Here is a 21,876-nt window from a genome sequence, read left to right as displayed (position 1 = left end):
CACTCTCTTGCTCTCCTCACATTGATGATGCACCTGTCTGTTAATAGCCCTTGCTCTCTGTGCACACGCCTAACGTAATATGCACAAGAGATTGATTGTTTCCCTGCAGAGGAGACGCTGGCCTGTGCTGAACGGGTCTGATAAGTCAATCCGTCCATGTACGTAGCTGCTAGACACCACTGACTGCTCATGCAAGTCCATAACCTCGATGTCAACTCTTAATCCAGACGTAAGTTCTCGCCCCGAGGAGACACAGTCCAACAAAACAGACCTAGAAACTCAGCACACAAGGGGAACTGAAGAGTCCAGCCAATGGTAGTGACTAATATTTCCAGGCTCCTATCTCAAACAGCCACATACACATCGTCATTCTGTGGGAAACACTGAAAAGGACTACAAACATCCACCCAACTAGACTCTCTTTTTTCCAAAAGAACAAAGTTTAGACAAGCTAAGAGGAACAACTTCATCATAGAAGTGTTTATATTTTTATCACTTCCTTAAAGTTCTTTATCCACTCTCCATGGGGGAAAGCTAAGCCCTGCCTTGCTAAGACACCGGCTGCGTGAAAATGGGATGCTTCGATAAAGGTGTATCTGTGTCTCACGACATAAGGGGAACCGAAATGTGTGTCAGCATTCTCGTGAGCTAAAGAGGCGCAAAATAAACCATAACTATGGCAACCTGCGTCAGCGCTCAATGCGGCATTGTACTACATGCAGCCCACTCATGCTAAATGTGGCCGCGCGCTAATGATCCCAATTATGTCACACAGCCAGGCTGTAAAACAGCGGTCACATTCCCCGAGCCCAGGAGGCTCCTTGACGACAGCACAAAGTCCGCGTCGCGCCTTCGCCCGGGACGTGAAGGACTGTACGGGACGGGGACGTCGGTGTGTTATGTGTAAATGCATCTATATCTAAGCACCAGTCTGTCAAAAAGGTAGACACATACGTGCAAGGCAGCGCTAGTTCACACAGTCACAGCTGCTTGTTAGTTGGTTGAGTGAAATGCGTTGGAAACTCCCTCCACACACACCTACCCAATGTTGGGAGTGGTGTGTTATGAGGTTATATATTTTAATTTCAATCATGTGACGGCCACTCATGCTCTGATACTAGAATGTAGGGCCGGTTATTGCTTTCATGAATCACTTTGAAAAGATTTGCAAGATCCCGACCTACTAATAGGTTTCTGATTAGTTCATTTAGAGATATTACTATATTACAACGTTTTTATTACTCCAGCTTCCTCCTCCCACTGTCCAAAGACATGCTGGTTAGGTTCACTGTTGATTCTAAATTGGTGTGAATGGTTCGTCTGTCTCTCTGCGTTAGTCCTGTCATAGACTGGAGACATGTCCAGGGTGTACCCCGCCACTCGCCCAATGACAGCTGGGATAGGCTCCAGCCCAGCCCTCATCTCTGTTGTCATTCTTTTCAAATCCAAAATGCCGTCTCACACCATCAGCTTTCAGTCTTGACGGTGTTCTCACGGTTGTAGGTTCTCTCTAGTTTTGGATCCACCTCACGTGTGGACTAACCTCACAACGAGAACTCGCGGGATTAGTCATGCAGTCAAAGCAGCCTCAAGAGACAACTCTACAGACAGGATGCAGGAAATGGCATGAAATCAAGACAGATTCGAATTGGAGTATTGGGTTTTATTATTATTTTTTTTTTAAACCTAGACACGGTTTAGAGGAGTTCAGAAGCCGTACCACTATAAGAAAAGTACTTGATTTGAAAGCACTCTGGTGCTTAAAACACTGACTTTGTGATGGGATATCATTTGACACAACAAATAATGATAATGATTAAAACTCTAAACATTTTTATAACCACTCAAAGTCTGTTTTATTCATTGACGTATAGAGGATTGTTGTTTTCCCTGTATTACAGTTTGTTATCAGTATAACTTGCCTCAACCTAAGACGTTTAATTTTAACTGTAGCCTGTTTTTGCTCATTTGGGCCCCCCCCCTCAAACAAAATCTTGCTCAGGGCCCCCACAAAGCTAGAACCGGCCCTGGTTTGTCCACCAGAGCGTTGCCACTGACTTTGTGACGCCATATCATTTGACACGACACATAATGATAATGATAAAATGCCTTTTTGCTCAAACCTTAGACCCAAACTGACACCATCTCAAAGATGAGTGCAGTCCAGTCCAGTCTGCGCTTACATTTTAATCACCTATAGTCTGATATCACACTGTTAAACTCTTTTACAGAAACCCACTGTAAACTATAATAGGTGTGATCACACTTTCAAGGACCGGGCTAAGAGGGTGGTGTAGCCTTGTCATCTGCAGCTAAAAACAACTGTTACCTCTTTGCATAGCTAACAAGTTGACCCACGCTTTTACCACTTCAGACTTCTGACTTCCTGTATTCGTCTCAAAAAAGGAAACGACTTGAGAATCTTTAAATGACACTCGAGGGCCCCACCACGTACTTCTACTGGGCGTTCTACAGCTGAGACATTAAAATAAAAAAAGAAGGGGGCTTTGTAAATTTGGCTTCAGGTTGATCTAAATAAATGATCACGGCCATTACTTAACCACACCAAAGAAGAGACATCAGATTAGTTATTAATGGAGACTAACCCTCATAAATCAGTGTTTGTATATATAGATGAGAAATATCATGAGTTGTATTTCAGAAGGTTGCTGAGAGGTAATAGAGAGTACAAACGTGTGGCTGTGAGTAGTTCACTGACACCGCTACAGAGTGTGAGTTTGCCTCTGACAGCTTAGAAGGTGACACCAGGCCACACTATATACAGTACACACCACTCATTTAACACAGCAAGGGTGTTAAATTGGTGCATAAAACCTCAAATGCAACAAAGCACCTTTTTCTGTATGCATTCACATGTTAAGTTTTGTCTTCTTTGACATTTACTTCGAGTTTACTTAAGGATGAATCCGATTCTATGAAACGCCGTGCTCTTCAATGACTCGTGTTGTGTTGTTGTGAACAAATTCAACTCCGCGGCGCTCAGAAGACAACATTGCATTGTTCCATTTGTTCTCCGTCGCCACATAAAGCTCTAACAATCGATTTGAATCATTGCCAGAGAATAATCAGTTCATAACGGAGCAAATCCAGAACAACTTGATGTATAGAGGATTGCTGTTTTCCTTTTGTACCAGTTTAACTTGCTTGAGTGGCTCAACTTAAGAGGTTTCATTGTAACTGTAGCCTGTTTTGCTCATGAAGTGTAATAGCTTGTGGCATCTGACTAAGTGTAATGAATTTCTTGATTGTAGTTTGACAAACTAGGGCCCCCCCCCCCAAACAGCATCTTGCTCGGGGGCCGCCACAAAGCTAGAAACGGCCCTGGTTTGTCCACCACAGTGTTGGCATGCTTTGAACTATTAGTAAGACTTAGGATGTCCCATTGCGATGTGATTGCGAAGTGTACGAATGTGACAGTGTGTTTGTTTAACTTGGAATGAGAATTATGTCAGAAGACAACATACTCACACTTCCGGAACAAATAGTCTAGAGAGCGAGTTGTTCCTGGAAGTTTTTTTGCCCGTGCACGTGCTGTGGTCTATCAGCTACAGTGCTTAGTCGAACATGATGAGCATGACAGAATTATTGTGAGATTCTTTAACAGCTGGCTTTAGTGGTTATTTAAAGATGACTGTATTTACATTTTATGTTATAGTAAGAATAGCGTATAATCACAAACACACAGAGATGGTCCCGTCACCCCGTCAGCCTTTCATTCAGTTAGCTTCCTTACCGTGTCAACCTCGTACATTCTTCCTGTCCCCTAGTCTCTCGGCTGCAACACCAATTAAAGGGAGCAGGAAGACGAAACACAACATGTCAGAGAACTGGTAGGTTGTCGGGGGCAAAGTTCAACAGGCAGCAGGCTCCTTAGAGGATTAGCTATCCGAGTTCAGTGACTGAGCCAGGCTGCTTAGCAGATTACCTATCTGACAGGATTGAGGAGAGGAGACTTATCTATCTTGCAGAGAAAAAGAAGAGATCCTCGGTATGTAAACTGTGTGCAGCTGCGTTAGTATCCAGATTTGACCTGGTTTGGACTTAGCCTTCGGGTCCACTCGCACCATAATTCAGTTAGATAGTAGATTCACTGATCACTACATCGGGCTACGTAATCAACTCCAATGACTCATCGCAGAAGTTTACAATTTCCCACACAGTCCAGCTGTCATGCTACAACTGAGCACACCAGACATTTCCACTCAACTTTATTTACACAGCGTCAACAGCAACTCAAATAGTCTCGAGGCGCTTCGCAGAGCCTGAAACCCCAAGAGCAAGCACTAAATATGAAGGCTACTGGGAAAAAACGTCCATTTTGATAATGAGATTCAGCATAGAGTGAGCAGAAGACTACACAGTCATCAATCTAGCACGGTAGTATTTAAGCTAACGTTAGCGGCCGGGTCTTTAGCGACAGACGGAGCGAGGCAGAACCATTTGCTCGTTCTGTCGACTTCAGCTTCGGATCTCGTGACCACGGATCACACCTCATCAAACTAGAGATGCACCGAAAATTTTTGGCCGAAAACCAAAAATGCACTTTCGGGCCATTTTCAGCCGAAAATTTATCACCAAAACAACATGGCCGAAACAACACGGCCGAAACAGGAAGTTATGATGATGCAAGCATCAATTTTTGGGCCGAAAATGGCCCAAAAGTGCATTTTCGGTTTTTCGGCCAAAAAATTTTTGCTGCATCACTACTTGCAAGACTACAGTGAAAATTTAACACCAAAACAACACGGCCGAAACAGGATGTTGTGGTGATGCAAGCAACAACCACAGCAATTTTTGGCCGAAAATGGCCCAAAAGTGGATTTTCGGTTTTCGGCCAAAAATTTTCGGTGCATCCCTAGTCTAAACCAACAGTCCACAGTCGGCTAACCACCTAGAGCCATATCTCAGCTTACAGACTGTTGTCTTAAGAACAGTATATAATAATAATATAGTAATATAGTAACAGTAATAGTAATATAGAGTGCATATCAAACCAGTGACTACAGAGTGCTAGGTTACAAGTATATCTGGTGCACACGCATAAATACACTGAGCTGAAATGGACCCAAGCTGAATAGTGTCAGTGACAAGATTTGCTGATGCTCACTGGACAATAAAGTAAGTCAAGATTGATCTAAAAACGGATTTTCCTTACAAGACCTACCAATAGGTTTCTGATAACTGAATTAAGCCTGTACTACAGGGACAGAGAGGATTCATTATCCCCGACAGGATCAAAGTGCACTTACTCTTGTGTTCAGAGCTGGGTTATGTGTGCAGTGCAGGCCCGGGGCAGATGCACGGTGGATATTTAAACCAATAAGTGCTGGACTAAAATATCGCTCTACACTTTTTTACCATCAATCGACCTCACATCCTTATCAAATCCAGAAGTTAGAAATCTTTGTTTAATGAATTATGACTTGGAACACGTGCCCGCCCAGTTTTAGGGGGAAGCTAATGACGCTAAACTGTGACACACTCATAGAATTTGGCGTAAAATAACGGTACATCACAAACGCATTAGAAATTCACCAGAATGAATAATTAATACGTTTATAAATCATCTAAAGATGCACTTGTCAAGTGTATTCTGCTTGTCATGGGGCGTGCAAACGCATAGAAATTTCAGTGGTTCCCTCCTCAGTCAATAGTCCTGCTCACTTCAACTGTGCTGCTACATTATATACATATGTTAATATATTATAAATGCTCTATCTTTGAGTCATTCTGGTCTAAGCCTCCTTGATAAAGAAACACAAGCGACTGGTTTCACACCTCAGAAAATGAGCGCTGCAGCTGCCAACGCTTCAGTGGTGAGAGACATCTCATTGGTGCAGTCTTCTCTGCCTTGTTATCAATAATTCTTCACCAATCAGGCACAACATTATGACCACCTTCCTAATATTGCGTCGGTCTCCCTTGTGGTGACTCATCAGAGAAAGGACATGGGCCTTCTGAGGGTGTCCTGTGGTGTCTGGCAATAGGATGTTGGTAGTGGGGGGGGGGGCTTTGAGGGGAGGGGCCTCTGTGGATCATCCCACAGATACTTGATCAGTTTGGGATATAGTGAATTTGGAGGCCAGGTCAACACCTTGTTCTGTTCTTCATGTTTTTTTTTAGTTGTTCCTAAAGCGTTTTTGTGGCTGCATCCTGCTGGGGATGGCTGCTGCCATCAAGGAGTGTCATTGCTATGAGGTGGGGGTGCATGGTCTGGTCTAGGTGGGCGCTACATGTCTAAGTAACATCCACACCAATGAATGCCAGGTCCAAATGTTTCCCAGCAGAACATTGTACCGCCACGAGTCTGTGTCAGTGGTCATAATGTTATGCCTGATCGATGCATACCAACTGTGTTCAAACACAACTATTAACTAATATTAAATAAAGAAAATTGACACATGAGCATGAGTCTGTCATAAAAAAAAAACATATTTTGGCTAGCGGTTAATTATTCATCCGATCATAATGATATATACAAAGTGAAGTTTATCTTCCACTGCTACAAACAACGCAGAAAGCTTTAAAGATTTGATTCATAATCTCAGTTTTGTGTCGGCCTCTAAAATAACTAACGTCAGTAAACGAACGACAGAACGTGTTGGGTGTGGTTCCAGTGAGCGAGGCAGACTCGACAGCTTGTTCCAGGGCATGTGTCATTGAGTCTTCACGTCATGAAGCACACACACACAACAAACATGGGTTCACGGTTCTGACAGAGTGGTAACACAGCTGCTGGAATATTCCACCGTGCCTCAAATGATGCTGGCGCTCATCTGCACGCAGGGTGCAAACAACTGTCATCAGATCTGGAGACGCATTCGGAGACGTGGCGCGTAAAAGGGCGGGTGTGAACAAACTTTTTTCGGCTGATTGCGTGTGACCTGATCACAAAGAATAAATAATCAAGTCAGAAAGGCCCGGCCCCTTTTATATCTGTATAGATAGCAAGTTTGTTTGCTCTCTTATCAGTTTGTGGGAGATCCTTGATTTTTATATATAATTTCTGTATTAAAGCACAGTGTAATTCCAGTTCCAACTCAGTGGAGGACATTTAGAAACTCTACTTGTCTTCTGAAATATCCAAAAAACAAAGCTGAACCAAGGCCAGCTAGACTTGTTGGGCTAAATGGCTCCTTTCTTTTGAACAATAGAGCAATATGAAAGCACAGAGGACTCCCAGACAGTGGTGTATCTGGCTGTAAGGAAGCATTAAGAGGACCACACTGCATGCAGACCAGCCCTCTGCCACAGACTGCCGTGCATAATGCTCATAACTCCAATAGTGTTATCGCTAATGGTACAACAACAGACAAGAGCATTTCTAACCTCAGAGGAACTGCGTGGTCAGCGCCTTACAGGAAAACAACAAGCTCGAACTTGATACGAGCGAGTAAAATGGCACGAGCCGGCAAACTCCCGCCCTCACCTTCACAAAGTTGTCGGGGAAGAGGCCCCTCTTCCCGTTGAGCTCCCCCTCCATCCAGCCATCCTCCTCTATGTAGCGCACGTTCTTGATGATGTCGCCCGGCCGCAGGGTCAACTCGTCGTCGTGGAGCGCGTCGTACTCGTACTCCACCAGGACTTCTGCTCCCGGCGGGGTGAGGGAGGAAGCGCGCAGAAGGAAAAGGAGGGGGGGGAGAAACAGGTTTGAGAATGAAAGGAAGCCGAAACAAGTGAGCAGGAGGTTAAAAGAAAGGAGCAGCAGTGAGAGGAAGGGCATGGGGGTAGATTAGATAAGATGTTTAGGGAAAGAAAAGGGGAGATAAGGGAAAAGAGAAAGACAAAGAATTAATAAAAAAAATAATAATCACATTACGTTATAGCATTATAAACAATGAAGCACAAAAAAATATTTTATTGTACTCTTGCTCTTGATCTCACTGTAGGGATGCAGCAAAAATTTTTGGCCGAAAAACCGCAAATGCACCTTGGGGCCATTTTCGGCCTGAAAATTGCTGCTTGCATCGTCATAACATCCTGTTTCGGCCATGTTGTTTCGGCAATACATTTTCAGCCATAAATTTTCGGCCAAAAATGGCCCGAAAGTAAATTTTTTTGTTTTTCGGCCAAAAAATTTCGGACTTTTATCGCCAAAACAACGAACTTTTGGGCCATTTTAGGGCCAGAAATTGCTGCTTGCATCATCATAACATCCTATTTCGGCCGTGTCGTTTCAGCCGTGCTGTTTCGGCGATAAATTTTCGGCCGAAAATGGCCCGAAGGTGCATTTTCGTTTTTTTTGGCCAAAAATTTTCGGACTTTTATCGCCAAAACGACGCACTTTTGGGGCCATTTTAGGGCCAGACATTGCTGCTTGCATCATCATAACATCCTGTTTCGGCCTTGTGGTTTCAGTCGTGTGGTTTTCGGCAATAAATTTTCGGCTGAAAGTGCATTTTCGGTTTTCGGACGAAATTTTTCATTGCATCCCTACTTACAAGACTGGTTTAGCAGGACTAGTCTTGACTGCGCCTCTTGACTAGAGGTAAAACAGTTTGGAAATACCACAAATCTCCCAAACCAGTTGCTCCAAAACTGAAACATCTTGATATGAATCAGAATTGATTACATCCATTCGCATTAGTAAAATGTTATTACTTTAGTTTTACTAACTCACAGTAAATGCATTTACAACGTCTGAGATAGGACATTTAGGTTATGGAACAAGACTACAATAAAAATGCATCTGGGAGACCGCAGAAACACCATAATGGTACACACTTATTCTACATAATGTAGGCAAATTACTTAAGGAGGAATGTATGCCTGAGTCATCACTCACAGTCTAAAAAGCGACCTTTAAATGTGAGGTTACAGATAAAAGAAAAACAGTGGGGGAAAGCAGTGCTCTTTAGAGAAGAGCAGGTGGATTTTGTTACTGCTTGTAAATAATTCCCCCTGCATCCAATATGCGTGCGAAGCTAGGCTAACTAGCTGCTGCTGCGTCAGACAGAGAGCAAATCAACATCTGTGAACGTCAGATTGTTCCTTTAAAGTGCTAGTTTGCTGCCACAGCTGTGGTCGGCGTGCACCGTGAGACCACATGGTGCAGTTCTGCTGCAATATTTACCAAAGTTGAACCGGTAATAAAAACACATAATTACTAAACTAATCGTGTAATAATCAAGTATTGTAGGTAAGGATCTGCGTACTGCTGCAATCACTGAAATCCAGCAAAACAACGCTAACCGTGCATGGCTATCATTCTATTTAAGTATCTGCGCTATCTTCTAAGGAGTCCCTAACAGTGAATGAAAGATAAAGGCGAGGGAGATCGTCTGACCGACTCCAGTGCGGCAGGTCAGGCAGCCTGCAGACTACTGGCTGGTAGCGAGGTATTCTACTACGCGGCGTGGCCCTTTAACTCATGACTCATGGCTGAGAGACACTTCACTGGCACGGCTGGCTTCCCACCACGCAAAGTCAAAATAAAAACATGCAGGGTGCACGGCACTCTCTTAAACACATCCCGCAGACCTCGAAACACACACACACACACACACACACACACCTGGGCAGTCATTCAGCAATTCAAGATTAGATGCTGTAAAACTTGGCTCCACTTCAGCTGCTGGTGCTAGCATGTTTGTGTGACTCTCCACTTTCTCCGACATTACGATCCCCTGGCACACGGCACAGCAGCCGGAGCCAAACTCCAAGGAGACGCCCTGACCCGATCACTGATCTCGGACCAGCTGTCCACTGCACTATCAACACCACTGAGGAGGGTGCAGATACAAGAGACGCAGAGACTTAAGGCGAAGGAGAAAAATGAAGAAGGCTGTCCCTTTAAATGAGTGACTCACAGCCTGGGCTGCCTGCGCCACGGTCTTACAGCTGACTGGGAAAACAAACAAACACAGCTGTCTGCAGTAGGCAGACAGAACACTGCCGTCAAATCATGGGACCAGAGTCCCGGGCAGGACACTGATCGCCATAATGTCACACTGATGTCACTGGAAGGGGCCGGGAGAACGGTTTTCCTCGTTAAGTTCCTGTCATGTTTACGTCACATTGCTGGTCAGAAAAACAAGTCATGTCAGTAAATAATCTGACTACAATCTGTGCAACAAGGCTAAGAATAGCTGTAACCGTCACAGAAATGTGAAGATGTGAGGCATTAAGGTAGAGCAGTGACTTTCAACTGCAACTGTCAAATTAAAATGAGGGTTTCAACACTGTTCTACAGGAATGGACTTAGGAGTTAGGATTTGACAATGGGTAAGAGTCCTCTGGTTGGTCATCAGCTGACGAGGGATGCACCGATAATGTTTGGCCAAAAACCGAAAATTCACCAAAAAATTTTGCTGCGGTTGTTGCTTGCACGTGTTGTTTCGGCGATAAAAGTCCAAAAATTCTTGGCCAAAAAAACGAAAATGCACTCTCGGCCGAAAATTGCTACTGTTGTTGCTTGCACGTGTTGTTTCGGCGATAAAAGTCCGAAATGTTTTGTCCGAAAAAACAAAAATGCACTTTCGGCCGAAAATCCACCAAAAAATTTTGCTGCGGTTGTTGCTTGGACGTGTTGTTTCGGCGATAAAAGTCCAAAAATTCTTGGCCAAAAATGAAAATGCACTCTCGGCCGAAAATTGCTGCGGTTGTTGCTTGCACGTGTTGTTTCGGCGATAAAAGTCCGAAAATTTTTGGCCGAAAAACCGCAAATGCACTTTCGGGCCATTTTCGGTTGAAAATTTATCGCCGAAACAACACGGCCGAAACAGGATGTTATGATGATGCAAGCAGAAATTTTCAGGCCGAAAATGGCCCAACAGTGCATTTTCGTTTTTTCGGCCAAAATTTTTTGCTGCATTCCTACTTGCAAGACTACAGTGAGATCAAATTTATCGCCGAAACAGGATGTTGTGATGGTGCAAGCAACGGCGATAAATTTTTGTCCAAAAATGGCCCAAAGGTGCATTTTCGGTTTTTCAGCCAAAAATTTTTGGACTTTTATTGCCGAAACAACACGTGCAAGCAACAACCGCAGCAAAATTTTTCGGTGCATCCCTACAGCTGACCAATCACAAGGCCAACAAAAGGATCAATAATGTACAGAGTGTCAAAAAATAATGACGTAGCATTAGCACCTTGTGGCCGTATTCTCACACTAACTAGTCAAGCTGCAATAACTTTGACTCTTGATTCCTAAAAGCTAATTTGTTGAGTTCATCTAAGAGTCCAATCCAATGTTGGTGCCAAATCTTAAGAAATATAAATATGGGAACATTCACAGGTTGAGGCCAAACAATAGTTTTGCAAGCCTTATGGTAACCACTATAATTTTAATGATAAGCTTTAAAGTAATTTCACAGTAACTGAATTGAACTGAACCCCCCCCCCCCCCCCCCCACTCCCCCCCACCCCACGCAACCCTTCACAGGACAAGCGGTTACAGAAGATGAATGAATGAAGTCAGCTTTCTTTGTAAACTCCCACAGATCAAATAAACCTTTGTGTCTTTCCTCTTGGTCAAAGCACGCAGAAGGTAAATTTTAAAAACCACCAATGTGAGGTTTTTCCTCAGCTGTTTTGATTCAGACCCCCTGCGGCGCTGGATTTTCAGCGTCCGTTTGTTTCTGTTGCGTCTCGCTGGCTGTTTTGTGCTAGCTCGGTTTATTTTGAGAACAGAGCTGCCCCAAAAAATCAGAAACACAGCCTCTGATTTGTTCACCAGTAAGAAACACGTCCCGATCGCAGGCATTACATTTACTCAGAAACAGAATTTACTTAAGGTAGTGATTCATATTATTCACTGCCATTGTATAAAATGTACTTCTCTATAGTCATTCTACTGTAGACGAATCCTCTACTCAGGCGTCCATTAATCTGCAGTTTACTCCAAGTAAATGTGCAGCAAACGTTAAATAAGTTTAAGAATAAGGTCCAGCAGTCTCATATAGGTTAAGCAAGTTCAAAGTTGCGGGGTTCTGATATAAGAACATCTGTCCTCCAGCAGTTGGAAACGCTCTCGCATGAGAATATATCAACCAGTCAGAGTATGCATTAGGCAGTAAAACACTGTCTGGTTTATACTCCTGCAGTGGTGAGCTACGAAGAGAGTACACTATAGCAGGCTACACTTGTTCTGTAGCTATCCTGCTAAAGCGCTAGCAGCACAGAACATATAGAAGGCGTCTGAGTTGATGGTGTGTAGGAGGCTGGGCAATGAGGAAGTGCGTACTGGGCCTATCACAGCCGCTGCGGTCGGCGTCGCCACAGCATTTACTTACTTTTGTGGGGAGGTACGCATCAGGCTATGGTATAAATCAGGCTCAGTGGATTCTAGTCGCCCTGGCCTCCCTTTGCACGCTATTTGATGTACTAGCACAACAGGGCAACTGCAGGTAACACTATTATGAACTGAGCAGCCCTGTGTTCTAACCAACAGTGTTGACCTGGGGCCACTCAGGTGAGGTATACCATAAAATAAATGTAGGTTGATGTAGCTGTTGGTCATTCTGGCTCTCAGCTGTGTTTCTAGACGCGGCCTTTTTTATTCCAGGCTCATTAATCACATGTAAGTCCCGTGTGTGGGCCATCTTCCCGTTACATGTTTAGAAATTGAAAATAGACCACGGGGGTCGGCCCACAGTTAGGACACCGACGCACAAGCCGAAGCGACTCGCAAACAAACATCTTAGCCGAAAGCCCCAGACCATAATTTGGAACTATCTGTCCGTGTAACCGCAGGAAGAGATATGATCTGCTGTAGTAAACAAGAGGCAACGGCTGACGGGCCGAATCGCAGCACACACAGGGCAGGGCTCATCTTCCACATGACTGGATGCGAAGCAGAGGGACTTCCACACGCAGAGATTACGGCCCACACAAACACGCCCTGCCCCGAGGAACGCAGGCCTGCCGGATCCATGCGACTTAAATCACTTCTGAGCACGCTGCTGTGCACTCAGTTAGTCATACGTTACAGGATTCCGCCCGCCGAGCATGTCATTACGACGCCAGATAAGGACGTGTCGCTGGAAGGAAATGTTTACGGTCATCTGACGTGGAGGAGCAACACAAAGAAAGTTTTTTTTTTCGGTGCACACGGCTGAAATCAGGGCAGGCCTGCTGAATGAGCGCAGTGAATGATAGGTGTTGGCCTGCGAAATACCAGCGGCAGGCCCGCGCACAGAGTCTCCTCGGTTTGTTCCCTCGGAGGAAATGCCTTTCTAAATACATTAAGGCGCTGCCAAAAGAAAAGAAAAAAAACTGTCAGCAGCGTGGTTACAGGTGGTTTATGTGTGCGTCGCAGGAGCGAGCATCCTGCCGCGGGACTGTGACCTCAATAGTTCCACTGAATTATGAGCCGGGGTCCCCCCGGAGGTCGAACCCCGAGACTTCTAGAGAAATTAAAGTGAAGAAAAGCTCGCTAACGACGGAGTAACGTGAACTACAACCAGCCAAGATCGGCTCCTGTAAGGTTCTTAGATCAGGGGTTTTTTTTTTTTTTTTGCCAAGTCTGGAGAAGTACTCGGTTCATCCAGTCCCGGCAACAGCTACTGTGATATTTACGGCGTCATACTAATAGACAAACAAGACGAGAGAAAGTGCATCTCTTTGCGAGTGAGCATAAAACTTACACATGGTGAGTGTGCTGAAAGCTTCTGGCACAAAAACAGGAAGCGACCTAGCCTGCATGTGTCTTGCTACCTTTGTGCTCATATAGGTCAGAAGGTCTGCTCGTGATTTAAGAACAAATGATATCAGCATATATGCAAGCGCAATACAACGCTCACTGATGCTGTAGCGCAGCAATCTTCAACCTTTTTCCCCTAAATTTAGAGCTGATCTGAACGCAGAATTCAAACTCCGCCTTCCAGACACGACACTGGACGCGCACGAGTTCGTCCACCGGTCTGGCTGCGAAGGCCAGAAATAGGTCAAAAAGGCTAAGAGCTGCAGCCAAAAGCGCGTCAACTAAATGGGACGCTGTCAAGCAGATGATGAGACAAGAGCAAGAGACTGCACAAGAGGGAGATGAGATAAAACCGGGGGAAGTGCGGCCTGGCGTGGCAGCGGAAACTGATTACAGTGTTAATCTACATCTTAAGAACGCTTTGATTTGTATTGTGTTGTTGTAGATGTGCCCAAAGTAATCGTGCAACAGCTATTTGCACAATATAGCACGCACAAGACACATGGCAATCCCCCGGAACCTCTCTGCATCTTGTTCTGCGTAGCTAAAACGAAGACGCATGCTAATGCAGGGTGTGACTGCACTTAAGAAGTAGTCAGCCCCGGCTCTGAGATCGGAACTCATCTTGAGGAAGATAAATATGACGGACAACTCCATCTGCTCCTGCAAACTCAAGGCGTCCCAGCCAAAGCTACAGGAAACAGCAGCAGCACCGCATCCTCCAAAACGACCGTCCAGCTGAACTGCCACCGTTTCAACGTAAAATGAACATTAGAAGAGTCGTGAAGGGGGATTTAGAGCCGTTATCTTAGAAGGCATTTGTTCTCGCTGGTGTGCCTAATGAACTGGCGAGTGCGTGTATATCCCAGACTAACAATGGAGAGGTTAGACAGTAGCAAAGTGGACTAATCTGTATCTGAGAAGTGTTTCTGTTTTAGAGACGGTTTGCAACAAACAACTGAATAAGTAATAGTTTATAAGAGGAATTTTGTGGCAACAATTTCATTTTCAAACCCTGCTGAAGCTGCTGCCCCCGCAACCCGGACGCGGATAAGTGGAAGAAGACGAGACGAGACGAGAATTTCACTTTGAGCACAGAGAAAGTGACTTGTTAACCTTGTGGGATAAGTGAGGAAAACATCCGCAAAACACCAGGTCCAGCTTCCGTTAACTTTATAGGTGGTTTAGGCTTCTGCGTTGAGTTGTCGCAGAGGCTACGGCGACAACGTGGACTCTACGCAGAGGCTAGCGCCGTAGCTGACGTCCACCTCCCCAGAAATGTAACTTGGTAGTAGCGTGTTTCTGATTTAGTATTTCCAACAGCTTCTCCATCTCCAACTGACTGTTTTGGATCACTAAAGAATCGATACAGTTAACTGAGGAGGTTTAGAGATACAGACATTTGTAGGACTCCAAAGTTTCAGTCGCCGTTGTTGAAAGTGAAGCAGGAAGTAGAAACAAAAATGAACCAGACTGGCAAAAAAGACACAAGTACAAATGGCTCGCACCAGCGTAGGCTACGTACGAAGGCTACGTACCCAAGTCCTTGCGTTTTTCGTACAAGCGCCTTAATACTTTCAGACAGAGCTGACAAATTATGCAGATAATAGCAACAAAGTACCTTTCCTTCTAGAGGCGACTTCTTGTCTGTAACCGATTTAGGCCGAGACAGGAAATGACCAACTACAAACACGCTACTTAACACTGTTTGGCTGAATGACACACAGATACAGTAAAGAGCCATGTACAGTCATGGTTGCTACTTCTGAAAATGAACCACGGCTCTAAACGGACACAAACCGCGACGCCACGTTACTTCCTGGCCTACTGTAGAGGGTGCATGCCAGCAACAAACACATCAGCCGTCTTTGATCTGGGTGTGAAAGAAGGTGAGATTACGACAGAGTGAAGGAAGTACAAGGAGCAAACACGCACTAGGAAATTCTGCTATCCCTCTTTTTAAGAGTGGTGTGACCTGGCCCCGGGCCAGAGGCAGAGGAGGATTCCTGACATATTTGAAACGGTTAAGACACGAGTGAGAACGGGAGAAAGCTGAAGTTAGAGGGGATTTCTGTGCACCATTTTGTGTAACGTCCACTATTTCCAAATCCAGGTAAACGGCTCTCGTTTGCTGGTTTTGTGCGTTGAAAGGTTTTTGCTGAAGCCTAACAGAGTTCTTTAGACACCTGGCGTACCCAAACCAGACTGTGGAAGCAGATCAGGCTTTAAAGAGCCAACAATTACCCTGTAAGAAAGACAAGATCAGCTCTAACCCCCCATCCAGTGGATCCAATCAACGCTACTGTTGGTATTAAAGAGTAAAATCAATAGTCTATTAATCATTAGAAATGAAGGCAGCACATTTTGTTTGTAGCATGGGAACTCCGCTGACCTTGAAAGCTACTGGTGCTGGCAGTGTTGACACTCTACTCTCAGCCTGAGTTACCGTTTAGACTCTAGTTTGTCATTACTGTGTGCTCCAGATAGCTAGCTAAACCAGAAAGACGCCAAAAAAAACAACTTCTTACGCCTGTTACGCTGCTTTGTTTGCACTGATTGCACAATAGTTTGAGCTGATTATTACGGCTTTCCACCACTATTTACATCCTTGAGGGTTTGACCGGTGCTCTTTTAATGACGTCCTCTTGTTGCGTCCCCTTCTAACTCTATGGCCTGATAGCACCTGGAGGGAAAACTAGCAAAGGCACTTCTACTGTGGTGACAGATTATAGCCACTGAATTGAGGCCTTGGGGTTATTTGGGTTTAACCAGTTTCCGTTGGTTGTGACACTATTATTAAATGCTATAGTCTTGGCAATTAATGGGAAACAATGCTACAAATGAAGCCCTTTGCCCCGGTTGCAAACGTCATCATTTTCATCTTGTTTAGTGAAACGCAGCCAAGGCTCAGATCACGTCTTCTTCTCCATGATTCCTTGTTAAAGCACCTCGCTGTCTCAGAATGTGACAGTACGTTGTGAAGGGGAAGCATCGTTTAGAGGGATCAATAGAGGCAAACCAAAATACCTAAGCCTATATGTTCCTGTCTTCAGGGTCTGGTGGGATCCCTCAAGAAACGGATATCACTTGTGTAGCGATCACTTTATATCAGGTACAGAATCCGGCGTCTTCCAAGTGTAATGTCTGGTTTATTTAGCATGTTTTTAACACGATGTCCAAAGGATTTCTTTTCATAAAGGCAAGTTATGCTAATGTTTATAACGTGGATTATGAAGAGGTGTCACTCATTCAGAACTAAAACTACTCACAATGAGAAAGAAATTCAGGATTAAACAGTTACTTCGTTGCAGTTAACTTTTAGTGTTGATGCTTTTACCGCCTATATTTATACACACCTGCTATTTTGTACAATACTTAGATAGCTAATTTTATTCTATATTCTATATTTATACTTTTTTTTACTTATGGCTTGAATCGGGACCAGAGAAACCAATTTCGTTCCTTCCCACGTACCAACATGTGTTGTAATGACAATAAAGAATCCTTGAATCCTTGAACTTGTTATTATAGTTGTGTTACTGTCATGAACCTCCTCAGGAAAATTCTTCAATGTATGCTTTCAGTGTAGGACGAAGGAAAGTTACGGTAGTTATATATATATATCCGGATACTGTAAGTCATGAACATGGTCCATGCCGGCTGTTTCAGTGCTCACACTTGGGGCGTGATAAGTAAGGATGAACCGAAAATTTTTGTCCGAAACCCAAAAATGCACTTTCGGGCCATTTTCAGCCGAAAATTGCTGCAGTTGTTGCTTGCACTTGTTGTTTTGGCGATAAAAGTCTTAAAATTTTTGGCCAAAAATGTGTTGCCGAAACAACACAGCCGAAACAGGATGTTATGATGATGCAAGCAGCAATTTTCGGGCCGAAAATGGCCCAAAGGTGCATTTTTGTTTTTCGGCCAAAAATTTTCAGACTTTTATCGCTGAAACAACACGTGCAAGCAACAACCGCAGCAATTTTCGTTTTTTTGGTTTATCGGCCAAAAAATTTTTGCTTCATCCCTACTTGCAAGACTACAGTGAAAATTAAACACCATAACAACACGGCCGAAACAGGATGCTGTGGTGATGCAAGCAACAACCGCAGCAATTTCACTTTCAGAAATTCACCAAAAACGGAGAGGAAGAGGCGGAGCATGCGCACAAATCTTGAGCACTGTTTACAAATCGGCTTTAGAAGAAACCAAACTCAAGGAGAAATGATATTTTGCCCTGGTAACCCTAATAGGCTCAATATCTTCTCCAGCAGGAAAACTAGCATGTAGTCCGCCATCTATCTATAAATCAAGAAGCGTCTGTGTGTGTGTGTGTGTGTGTGTGTGTGTGTGTGTGTGTGTCTGTGGCACGCATATCTCGCGAACCGTTGGCCCGATTTATTTGAAACTGGGCAGGTGTCTCGCTACGGGCACAAAGATGTGCATTGCTAAGTTTGACGTTGTTTGGATAAGAAATGTAAAATATATCGGTAAAATAGGTTTTCTCCGTTCTAATATTTCCACTAATCCTCATACACAGCACCTGTAGGCTACCACTATAGGAATACATACTTCCGACGGGCACTGCACTAGTTAGTATTAAAGGGAAGAAAACCAACAATATGTCAATCAGTTGCATCAGAAAGATCTTAATAAATCAACCTGATTATTAAGACTATGACTCAGGCGAACCTTCCCACATAACATCACTGCATGAACCCTTGAACTATCACAGTGTATCTCAACAAATATTAATTAAATCCTTTGTCCTGTTCAAAGCTACAGAGCAGGAGACGAGTGTGGGTAACGTCTCTCTGCGGCATACCTCCATCGTGTTCAGTCTTGCTTTGCTCTGCTCTGCTCTTCTTATCAGACACAGTTTATCTTTCCGTCTCCTCCCCTCGGCGTCGGCGAAACAAAAGTTTCAGCATTCAAGAGGAACATTTCCGTCTCTTCGCCACACACACACACATATTTGCTAATTCTTTAGCGAGGGAAGTTTAATCATTTCCACGATTTCCCCGATGAGGTTTCGCCGTGCTTTTTTTTTTTTTGCTTTTACCGGCCGTCGCGCTAGAAAGCAAAAGAAAATCTCATCGCGGCGCCCGCGGCCCGTCCGTGCGCCAGGGGGTCGGGGGTTCGGGGGCAGACGGGAAAGGAACTTCCAGGTTATTGTTTTCCTCTCCTCACACAATGCTAGTCAGCTGAATACTTTGCAGCGTGGATATTATATAAGCCAGTGATAGACAGGTCACAGGAAGATGTTAAATAGGGGGGGAGAGAGAGAGAGGAGAGAGGAGAGGAGAGGAAGGAAGGAAGGAAGGAAGGAAGGGGGGGAGGGGGGTACACAAGGCCACGCAAGCGAGCCGACTGCCAGGCAGGCTGTCTAAATCAGTGTACTCTCTGTGCTTCTTTCAGTCTCTCGCACAACCGGTGAAGAGGGAACTCATAACTGCATTCCTTCCCTCTGATCTGAGAGGAGGTACCCGATACGAAACGCAAAGCACCACCAAGAAATCCAGAGAAGCCTGAGAAGACAGACCGGCGGCTTGTCCAAATGAAAGAAAGCTCCTCTGTGCACCTTTATTTGCTCACAGAAGCGTCAAGATAACAGATCAACATGTGTGTTTTTCTTTTTTTGTAAACCACGCCCTGCCACACATTACACACCTGGGAGCTAAGCTTAGACACCTAGAGAAAAAAAAAAAAACACGCTTTCAACGGCGCCTGTCGCCATTATTCAAGCAAATTAAAAACCTGTCCCGCCACACAAAAGAGCCTCGGCGGCGGTGGGCGTGAAGCGGCCGAGCCCGTCAAACGCCAACGGGCCCCGAACGGCGTCATGGAAGTCTGAGTCTGTGACATCGGCGAGGCTGCACGTGACCGCCGCGCCGCTGGAAGATCCCGACAGATTGCTTCATGCTGCGACGCAAGGGCACACAAAGTAACAGCTAAAGTTAGCCGCCCTGAGTCACGCTCTCTCTCTCTTGTCTAGATCATGATCTAAATTGTCCTGGGACGGCTGTAACTAGGCGGCTATAATTAGAATTTGTGTTTCGTTTAAAGTTAGCCGTCTACAATCACAATAAAGCCGGGTAAAAAAAATAAATGGGAGAAGGGCCAGACACATTTAAAAGAACATATTGATTTGTCTAATCTACATTGTAATGAGCCAATCTGCACTAACTGTATGTCCAGATCCTGGGATGAGAGGGGTCCCACCTGAACTATACTCTGGCCCACTAGGAGTCATCAAGTCAGAAATACGTGCACTTGTAAAACACATACTGGTGACACCCTGAGACAACAGAGAGGAAACACTGCTCAGCTTTGCTTTGCCCTTTATGATATTTGTGAATGTGAAACCAAACATTTAGTGGTTCCAGTTTCTAAGTGAGTTATCGTTACTTCATGTCGTATAAGACTTGACCGACTGATATACGAGCTGATAAAAGGTATTTATAAAACGACTGGATCAGACCCGAGCACTCAGCCAAGTCTGATCTTTGTGTTACAGATGACGTAGACCAGGGGTGTCAAACTCATTTATAGTTCAGGGGCCACATACGGCCCAGTTTGATGTCAAGGGGGCCGGACCAATAGCGCATTTACCTATAAATAACGACAACTCCAAATGCTTCCATTTGTTTAAGTGCAAAGAAGAACACTATGAAAATGTTGACATTTAATGACTGGACATTTCTTAAGAAAAAGAAAAATGCAATTTCTGTTTAGTTCTAGGTCTCAGTGTTGTGTTATGTCCACAACTCTTACTAAATCTGTGTGAACCCTTGGAAAAGCAATTACTTTTATTGGAAAAATTGCAGTTAATGTCTTCAATGTAATTTTGGCAATTTGCAAATTCATCCCGCGGGCCGGATTAGACCCCCTGGTGGGCCGGTTTTGGCCCCCGGGGCCGTATGTTTGACACGTACGACGTAGACCGAACGCAAAAGACTGAATGTGTCCGACGGCCTTTACAGACCCGAGGAAGAGACTTCTGTTTGATGCTGGTCTCAACAGGGTTTTGATTTAGTATTTGTTGTGGTGGTGTGAACGTTCAGGCTGGATTCGGGGGGTTTTGATTGGACAGCAGACTTTTTGCAGTCATCACTGGGGACGCGCAGAATATTCGGCCACCGAGAATGGTCGGCCGAAAACCGAAAAATGCACTTTTGGGCCTATTCTATGCGTCCCTAGTGATGACTTCAAAAAGTGTGTTGTCCGATCAAAACCCCTGAATCCAGCCTAATAATAATTAGGGCTGCACCGAATATTCGGCCACCGAAAGATTTCGGCCGAAAACCGAAAATGGTGCATTTTCGGACGAAAATGAAAGACTTTTATCACCGAAACAACGCGGCCGAAACAGGATGTTGTGATGTATTTCAATATATAAAGTATTATATATCACCTCAAGCAGTGGTTGAAATCAAACCAGTCGGGTAACCATTGACTTTCATCTTCTTAGTAATGTCCTGTCATGTGTTGTGCTCTTATTGTCATCTGTTGTCCTGTCCTATGTCTCTTATCATGTTGTTGTGTTACCTGCCTAGGGACTGTGGATGCAAATTAGCATTGTTGCTATAATCCGGCATATTTACGTCTGTTTCTGTCTGAATAGATGTTCATTAATGTGCACTGTCCCTATCAAATAAATAAATAAATAAATAAATATTATATAAAGACCCACTGATAGCCATTTTCATTTAATATATATCACCTGAAATCCAAACATCCAAGCAAGGAAGTTTCCCAGTGATGGTGCCGAGGCAAAAGAGTCGCCAATACGTCGATCGCGACGACCGGTAGATCGCAAATCCCAATCATTTTCATTCCGGTGCATCCCTAGTCATCACTACAGGTCTCAGAAACTTTTCTGTAAGTTTTTAAACTGACAAAAACAAGAAAATATACTATTTGTATTTGTTTGTGACCAAGAAGGAAACGCCACGATGCTATGAACGCTCAACGTCTCAGTGCTCTCTGGTGGAAAAGAAGCACAAGTAATTGTTAAAGTGTGTGTTGCACAAGTGTTTGCCATGCGGGAGGAAGTCAGAGTCAAGCTGGTGTGAAGATGATAAGACCTCCCTCACTCTACGGAGGCAGGGGAATCTCAGGCGTGCGTCCTAAATAACACTGACATGCGCTGATATTTCACACAGCCGAAAGAAAAACGGGCCGAGGCAACAGTACTGAGACTCTGCAAGCCT

At 44.4% G+C, this 21,876-nt stretch overlaps 1 protein-coding gene across 2 annotated transcripts in view; it reads right to left on the bottom strand.

Annotated features, from left to right (window-relative positions):
* cd2ap (CD2-associated protein) overlaps window positions 1–21,876 on the bottom strand; it is a 75,309-nt gene that overhangs the window by 50,574 nt on the left and 2,859 nt on the right. For both annotated transcript variants that reach the window (XM_084559799.1, XM_084559798.1), the window contains exon 2: window positions 7,451–7,608. In XM_084559799.1, coding sequence (XP_084415925.1) covers window positions 7,451–7,608 — 158 coding nt within the window. The remainder of the gene's footprint in view (window positions 1–7,450; window positions 7,609–21,876) is intronic.

Source organism: Chelon labrosus, assembly GCF_963514085.1.
Source record: "Chelon labrosus genome assembly, chromosome: 14".
NCBI classification, from domain to species: Eukaryota; Metazoa; Chordata; class Actinopteri; order Mugiliformes; family Mugilidae; genus Chelon; species Chelon labrosus.
Note: the sequence above shows the minus strand (reverse complement) of the source record. Positions and strands in the feature narration are given on the sequence as shown.